Source organism: Corylus avellana, chromosome 1 (assembly GCF_965113065.1).
Source record: "Corylus avellana chromosome 1, dhCorAvel1.hap1.2, whole genome shotgun sequence".
Taxonomy (NCBI): domain Eukaryota; kingdom Viridiplantae; phylum Streptophyta; class Magnoliopsida; order Fagales; family Betulaceae; genus Corylus; species Corylus avellana.
In genome coordinates, this window is record NC_142490.1 from 13,666,152 (window position 1) to 13,674,834 (window position 8,683).

The following is an 8,683-nucleotide window of genomic DNA, read 5'->3' on the forward strand; positions in this document are numbered from 1 at the left end:
GTCTATGAAATTCGTGTTCACCCCTACCAAAAAATTACTACGAAAAATGAAATCATGGCCAATCAAAAAGACTTTGTCGATAATAGTCGAGAAGGCCGGCAACCTTGCTGACAATGCAAAACACAGTGTAAGAGGTGGCAGAGGGCGGTGCGTGAGTGGTAACCAAGAGAAAGAGAGGTAGAGAAAGAGAGTGGCACCGGTGTGGTGGTGGGATTGATTAGAACCGATTGATAAATGAGAATGATACCCTTATTAAAATTTGAAAAAAAAAAAAAAAAAAACAATCTAAAAAAAATGACAGTTGAACCAAGATGTATTTTATAATTAAATAACAATTTCAAGAAAATGTAATGCAAATCCAGATGATTATATCTTTATTTATTCAGGTAAAAAAACAGGACAAGCAAACAGAAGAATTAGAACTTGTTGATAAAGTGATATATGTGTGTGCTGATCTCCTCAGGATTTTATAAAGTGAGCTGCTCCTTCCATCAGACAACTTGTTTAATATATATAAATAATTTTACACACAAAAAATAACAAATCATATTTATAATTGTAATTGATTTCAGATTTGATTGTAATCTCATATCTTATAAATAATTAGGTTTGGTTGGATTCAAATCTATTTTGACAGTATTAGATCTATCTACTATACAGTCTATACTTAGGCGCACAGCAGTCTTCACGTGTTTAGATTAATGTACACATTTGGTGATCAATGGATAACATCCTAACAAAAGGGATTTCCAACGGTCAACGGTCGTATTTGGTGGGAGACAGAACTTTGGATTCATTGTACTTTGTCGCTAAAGTGGATTTCCGGCATTCAACGGTTATACACAAATGATAACAGGAAAATTTACCGACTCTCAATATTTTAAGGAATTCAACAGCTTCATTCAAATCAAATACCTAATTTAATTAAATATTTTATGTGTTAAACTTCACATATTAAAAACAAAATTAAATGTAAAAAATATTAAATTAATTAAATAATTAAATTTATCTCTTTCTATCAATTTAAACTTTTAAGATAAGTAGTAATTTAACATTAAATTTTTAAGACAAATGATAATTTAACGACCTATAATCTTCCTCTTTCCAACAGCGGAAAAATATTTTTTTTTAAAAAAAAAAAAAAAAACACCCAAACTATCAGTTATTTTCATTTTATCCATTTAATGTTCAAAAAGTGATAAAGTAGTCATTCAAACTACCAAACAGTTGAAATATAGTCACTCTGTTAGTCATTATCGCCAAATAGGATAAAAAATTCAAAACTACGTCGTTTTGGCGAGGTTAAATTACTAAAATATACTTTTGAAAAAAAAAATCAATTTAAAAAATGCTCCCCAAAATAACATCATTTTGAGAGGAAGAAAAAAAAAACAAAAAAAAAACAGTGGTTTAGGGGTGACTCGCCGGCCACCCCCAGACCTGTGGGTGTGGCTGGGCGCAGCCACCCCCATGGCCTATGGGGTTGCCAGCGAGCCACCCCTAAAGGCCTAAAACTTTAGGGTTTTCAAAACAACATAATTTTTTGAGTTTTTTTTTTCAAAATAACGTCGTTTTTGGGGGAGGCATTTTTTAAATTGATTTTTTTTTCAAAAAGGCATTTTAGTAACTTAACCTCAAAAAATGTCATTTTGCATTTTTCATCCAATTTGACGGTATTGACTATCATAGTGGCCAAATTACAACTGTTTGATAGTTTGTGGGGCTAGTTTATCACTTTTTGAATATTAAGAGGCTAAAATAAAAATAACTGGTAGTTTGAGGCTAAATAATATTTGTCCCAAATATATATATTAGACTTGTAAAAGCACAGAATCCTGAAGAATGTTTCAAAAGACGTGGGAGTCACATCAATGTTATCTTTATTTATACAGGTAGAAGACAGGACAACCAAACAGAGAATTAGAACTTGTTGATAAAGTCATATATGTGTGCGTTGATCTCTTCAGCCTTTTCTTGGTTTATAAAGTGGGCTGCTCCTTCCATGACAACTACTTCTTGCAGAAATGGCACATCTTTCTTGAAGCCACCTTGGTGTATATAATCCTGGACACCAGGGATATTGTAGGTGATGTCATGGTCACCCACAATAAACTTCACTGGCACTTTGATTTGTACTCCACTCCACGCTGCTGTGAGCTCCCAGGTTCTGCAACAAGAAAAAGGAATACATTGTCAATTCTTTTAGCCCCTTACACAAATAGCACAGCAAGGTTTGAATGCCTCATGCAATTGAAGTCTCATATGCTTGCTGATCCAAAACTATGTAATAGGCAATTTAACATTTCAATATGCTTGAGACTTAAATCGCATAAAACATTAACAAACAACCCAAAACACAAAAACAATATGCATCTTTATGTCATATCAGAACACTTTTTAGAACAAAACAAAGAAACCTCCAAAATGCAATTACAAACATAACATTTATGCTACGGGGCAATTGCTTTGTTGAGGTTAAAACATTATGTAATTCCATGATGTTGAAAATAGTCACTTTAAATGAGCATGGGAATTAGAATTAGAGTCATCTCCAAATAGCTTTCGCAATGAGTGCTAGTTATGTATAAGCTCTGAACTTTTTTTTTTTTTTTGTTCTTTAGGAGTCATACATAGTTCTGCACAGAAAGTAACAAATTTCATGGGAAACAAGAACAAACTTTGACATGCAAGTAGCAGGGATAAGAGATGATCTATTGTTCATAGAAAATGTAATTGGTGATATAAATCACTCTCCAACTCCTATGCTAGCCATGTTTCAAATGTACTAATTTCAATTTCAATAAAGAAGTAAAGAAACATACAGGTCCAAAGCTCGATAATAGTTCAGTCCTCCAGTGAAGCCGTTCTTGCCGAATTTGCTGGAAACATAACTGATATCTTCTTCTGACAGCCAAGAGGGCAAGGTAACTGGAGTATCACGGAGAGCTGCAAATCCTCCTTTAGGTATACAAGGAGGGAGTGGATTGCGAGATACAAGAAATCCCTTTATTATTCTTTCACATCCGGCATGAGAAAATTCTTCTTCAATCTCCCCAGGTTCCTAAAGCACAGATTAACACTGCTTATAATACTCATCACTTAAATATATGAGAAATAAGGTACCGTACAGTATTTAGAAGTTGAAAATTCAAACTTCATGGGACAGGAGAGCTATAATACTCCTAACAAAGTTCGAAAATAAAATTGTATTCCTTTAGAGATACATTAATGTATTAAGATATCAAATCCTCTATATTGAACAATATATTTGGTCCTACGCATTGATTTCACAGCAGTCCAAGCAACTTCATTCAATTATTTTAAGAAAAATAATTCTACACATCATCAGAGAAATTATATGGTTGGAATCATTTTCTTCCGTTAAAGAATCTGTATCAGAAGTGTCATTGCTGGGACAACAATAGACTGCAAGTCTATTATCGAATTTTTGTCATGTCTTGAGCGCATCTTGCCAGGCTGTGTACCCATTTCCCTACTCCAACATGGACTTGATTTTACCTTCTACTGGAATGGAACCAGTGGTATTAGAAGGTTTAGGACATATAGTAATCAAAAAATCAAATAGAAAATAGATGGGCTACTTTGAGGGAGCCAAAGCCTCCTAAATTTCATACAAGATGCAATATGCTAAAGAAAATTATACATGCCTCTTATTCAATAAACCTTGGGTTTTATAGAAAAACTCTTACATGCTAAGATAATAAAGAAAAATATTCCTAATTTTCTACATTTTTTTAAAGGAATGAAATGTTAGAAATTTAGAATATATGATTGTAATCAAATCATTCTAATTGCATATCATCTCTTGCCTTTTAAGTAATCTGATTTGATATTATCTCCACCTAGCATACTTGTATTATCTTTACTTACTCCAATTATTTTATAAATAGAAGTAATTACAAATGAATTAGAGCACAATCTAGACCGTAGGGCTTAGTGGTGGACGTAGGAGTCTAACACCGAACTACCCAAAAGTTATCTTGTTGCTGGCAGTCACCCACCGTCGTTTTACAGCTTCTTCACTGCTGTACACAGTGTCCCTTGTCCCCTGCCAAAGCTCATCAAGCCAGTTTCACACCCAGCGTTTTCCAGCATCTTCACTGCTGTACACAGTGTCCCCCGTCCCCTGCCAAAGCTCATCAAGCCAGTTTCACATCCAGGATTTCCTTCACATTGCATTGGTTTGCTGCCCATTTTGAGCTCATCACAAGCTTCTATGCCCATTGCTCGGAATCAGATTCTCCTTCATTAATGGTTATGGTTTGCAAGCTCATGATTAGATTTTGATGCAAAAAAAAAAAAAAACCCGAAAAAGGGTTGATTCCTTTTCTTACCAAACTCAAGCTTCCACAAACTTCCACTTTGAGTTTTGGGGTTTTTTTTTTTTTTTTTTTTTTTTCGTTGAATGAGGGGATGTTAGAATTATAGAATATATGATTGTAATTAGATTTGATTTTAACCAAATCATTCTGATTGCATATTATCTCCTACCTTAGGTAATCAATTTGATTGATATTATCTCCACCTACGATACTTTTATTATCTTCACCTATCCCAATTCTCCGATTCGATATTGTCTACGCCTACCATACTTGTATTATCTTCATCTACCTCAATTCTCCTATAAATAGGAGTCACTGCAGTGTAAATATCATCAAGAAATAAGAGCACAATGTAGCCCTTAGGGCCTAGTGGTGGACGTAGGTGTCTATCGCCGAACCACCCCAAAATTATCTCGTCTCCTTTTTCCTATAGCTTCTACTATTTTCTCTCGTTCTCATATTTTATCACAAAACTACACAAGATATACCCTAATTTTCCCCTAAGAAATTACATTATTTGAAAGGCAAGATACTCCCTAATTTTTTTCCAAGTGATTACATCATTTGAAATGAAAGATACTAACATTGATGTAATAGATAGAGTGACATGTAACAGGCAAAAGTTGGATAGGGATCTCTAACTATGCCAAAGTTAATATTTTGTCCAAAGTCATGAAATTTTCATCTCTCTACAAGTCCATAGTCGGGGGATAATGGTTACTGTGCACGAAAAGGAAGAAAAAAGAAATGTCTTTACTCAGAAAAGACTAACCATCCTGGGAGAATGAAGAAAGATATCATAGTAAAGAAAAGACCAATAGCACAAATGACTTACTATGTTGTATAATTATGAATAGAACTTGTAAGAAATGGTAGATGTTTTTAACTTGATAAAAGTTTATAGGGCTGTGATAAGCAAATACAATGGTAGTTTAGAAGGAATCAATTATCAGGGATAAAGTGTCCTATCAAAATGAATAGGCCATCTTCAATTTATACATGAATTGGAGGGTTTATGCAATTATTTTGAACCTTCCAAAACATGTAGGACCTCTAATACCATATCGTGGTGCAAATTGGGTTTATTTTTATTCCAATTGTGTTTGAAGGGTTTGGATCATTTCTTGGTTTTGGTAATTGTTGTATAGAGGGTGAGGCCCCCGTGGGGCAGTTCCACAATAGAACTGCCCATAATAGCTTCTCCTAAAAGTGACCAAAATATGGAAAATTACAAAAAGTACTAAGCTTCTCCAAAAAGCTTTGCAGTAGGAAGCTGGGAAATGCAGATTAAGTAAAATAAACCTTTATAATTCGAAAATCAAACCAGAACGCATCTGAATCGGGAGATATCTAACATTGGTACAAGATAATTAATGAATCAACCATCATGCCTAATTACAACTCCTCAATATTTATGGGCTATAAATAAGCAGGGCTTTTACTCCAACTGAAATGTTGAGTCACCTTAACTAGCTCTCCAATACTCAAAGGTGAAGAATTGCTGCTTTAATTTGTGTTTAGTAGAACCCACAAGCATCTCATCTCTCATTGCCCCTTGATTGTCTGACTCAGTGCCATCCTGACCCACTAAAGCCCTGGCGTAAGGAATAAATCCAACAATAGCCATAATAATTTGAAAGGCATGCTCTTGAAAGCTAAATGCTCCAACAAATAGAACAGCAAAATAACTCCAAATGTCACCAGCATGACAGTTACAAATACTGCCCATAACTAAGATTAATAATTTGCAAAAATGAGAAATCTCAAAGCAAAAACATGCAGAAAAGTCAACCAATTACCAGCAATAGCCCTAACAACAACCAATTAAAAAAGGCAATATGCTTTGGCCCAAATTAGCTCACCTAATGACGAATTAATCCCTAGGAACAGCAGTTCATTCTCAAATAATGGAAAGAAATAACAAACATTACCCAAAATGGAATAACAAACGACCAAGCATATTAATAACTGAATCACCTGAAACCTGCAAACATAGTAATCATCACCAAACATAGCCCTGAAGCTCTCCAGAGGCTTTCTTACTGGGTGCCTCGGACGGAAAGCGACGCTCATGTTGACCAAGGCCTTGACCCGGTCGGGCCTGAACAAGCAGAAGTACCAAGCCATCACAGCCCCCCAGTCATGGGCGACCAAGAAGACCTGGTCGATACCCAGATGGTCGAGAAGGCCGACGAGGTCGCCGATGATGTGGAACGCAGTGTAGGAGGCGGCCGAGGGCGGCGCGTCAGTCTCTCCAAATCCGCGGAGGTCGGGGGCTATGCAGCGGTAGCCGAGGGAAGAGAGGTGGAGAAGCTGGTGGCGCCACGAGTACCAGAGCTCAGGGAAGCCGTGGAGGAAGAGGATCACTGGGCCAGTACCTATTGACGCTATGTGCATGTTTATACCATTTGTGGGTACTATTCTATGCTCTATCTTCTCCATCTTCTATCTCTTTCTCTGGTTCTTGCTCGTCTTCTTGAGCTTAAAGTAGTCTGGTTTTTGAAGGTGGAGTTTCCAGCTTTCTACAAGAAGGGATAAGGATTTGGCTTCCATGCTGTTAAGCTATTATTAAAATATGCTCTATTGAATAAACGAGTAAGATTGAATTTTTAAATTTTTTTTATTTATTTTTTTTTTATTAAATGTTTATAAAAATAAGTTAATTTTAAAATTTAATTTTAACTGTTGATTCAACTACAGTATACATACTATTATTAAAATAATAAAATATAAGTCGAATCCATAATAAAAGATCTTTGCTGTTTTGGTAGGAGACAAGTGTTTTAATTTTATCGTACTTTTTACAAAGGGTGTTGGGAGTTGACCAAGGGTTTAATTCAGTTTAATAAATAAGGAATGAAGCGTGGTAAATACTTAAATACGATATTTTTTGCACCAAAAAGAAAAAATATAAAATGATTCCTTAAATTATCAGTCATTTATAATTTAGTTTTTTAATGTTCAAAATATAATAAAGTAGTCCCTTAAACTACCAACCAGTTATAATTTAGCCACTCCGTTAGTCAGCACCGTCAAAATGGATGGAAAAGTAAAAACAACGTTGTTTTGTTGAGGTAAAGTTACTAAAATGCCCTGCCCTTTTAGGAAAAAAAATCAAATTAAAAAAAAGCCCACTAAATATTGTGGTTTTGCTTAAAAAAAAAAACCTTGCATGACAACTATATCAGACTTCCGTCCAGCATTAAAGTAATCGTCTTCTTCATCAAGAACGCTCTAGTTCATCACTTCCCAAAACGACAATCCAGTTTCGCCCAACCTTTAGACCCATAATTGAAACCTAAAACTCAATACAGGTATTGTGTCCGTGCCTGGAGAATTTCTTAAATTAACTCTTTAACAAACTAAAAGTACAGCCCAAAAAAACAAAAAACAAAAATCAAAAACAAAATTGATATCGTAAGTTTGAAGTGCATCTGTGTTAAACTTTTTTGTCAGTTTTTGGCATCTAGAAGTCGCCCATCATCCTCTTTGTGTACCTTTGTTCTGATCATGTGCATGATTGATGGTGGATGTTGCCTATGGATCTAAACGGTGTGCTCGAAATTTTTTTGCCCCATTTTGTAGCATGCACAATCTTCCATTTCAGATAATGGAGTGTAGCATGCACAAAACATTTTATAGAATGGTCCTCTATTCACAATTTTTGGGCGTGTATGTTCAAAATTTTGTAAATTTACATAAAAATTGTACGAGGCTTGAAAGAAATACTTTCAGCCTTGTGTCCATCATAACTTAATAGAATGAGATACTACTTTCATTTGGGCCTGTATGTTCAACACTCATTTCAATTTGGGCATTAAAGAAATGCAGAAAAGTTCCTAGCCAATCTTACATTACACACAATAAATTAGTTAAATAATGCATTTAATTGTTGAGAAATCACTTCTTAAATACACTAAAATCATCAAATTTCTTTTATTTTTTTGAGAACTCGTTGGAGATCAAACAATGGTTATGAAAACAATGTTCATGACTCGCAAAACTTCAATATGAAAGATTGAGGGAACATGCGTTTAGATTGGGAGCAAAGGTTGAAACTTCAATATGAAAAAATTGGTCTGTCCCAGGCGTGTGGAGTGGGACAGACCAATTTTTTTGTGTTGACGTTGAATGTCATGTTCATGACTAGTAAGCTGTTGAACTTTCTCTAGGATGAAATAAAAGATAATCAAGTAGAAAAATAAAGACATGACATAGTAAAGAAAATAAACACAAAGTTGTGGAAATTTTCATATCCATACAACTCTTTCAAAGTTGTGGAATAATCATAATATTCATACAACTCTTTCAAAGTTGTTTACTGCTTTATCCTTCCTCTT

At 34.8% G+C, this 8,683-nt stretch overlaps 1 protein-coding gene across 1 annotated transcript; it reads right to left on the reverse strand.

Moving 5' to 3' along the window:
- Nucleotides 1-1,765: 1,765 nt before the first annotated feature.
- LOC132171874 (epoxide hydrolase 1) lies at nt 1,766-6,876 on the reverse strand. The gene is made up of 3 exons (XM_059583284.2): nt 6,321-6,876; nt 2,823-3,061; nt 1,766-2,167 (listed from the first exon to the last, which is right to left on the reverse strand). Exons 1-3 carry the CDS (start codon nt 6,783-6,785, stop codon nt 1,921-1,923), a joined length of 951 nt encoding a protein of 316 aa, XP_059439267.2. The 5' UTR covers nt 6,786-6,876; the 3' UTR covers nt 1,766-1,920.
- Between the last annotated feature and the right edge of the window lie 1,807 nt (nt 6,877-8,683).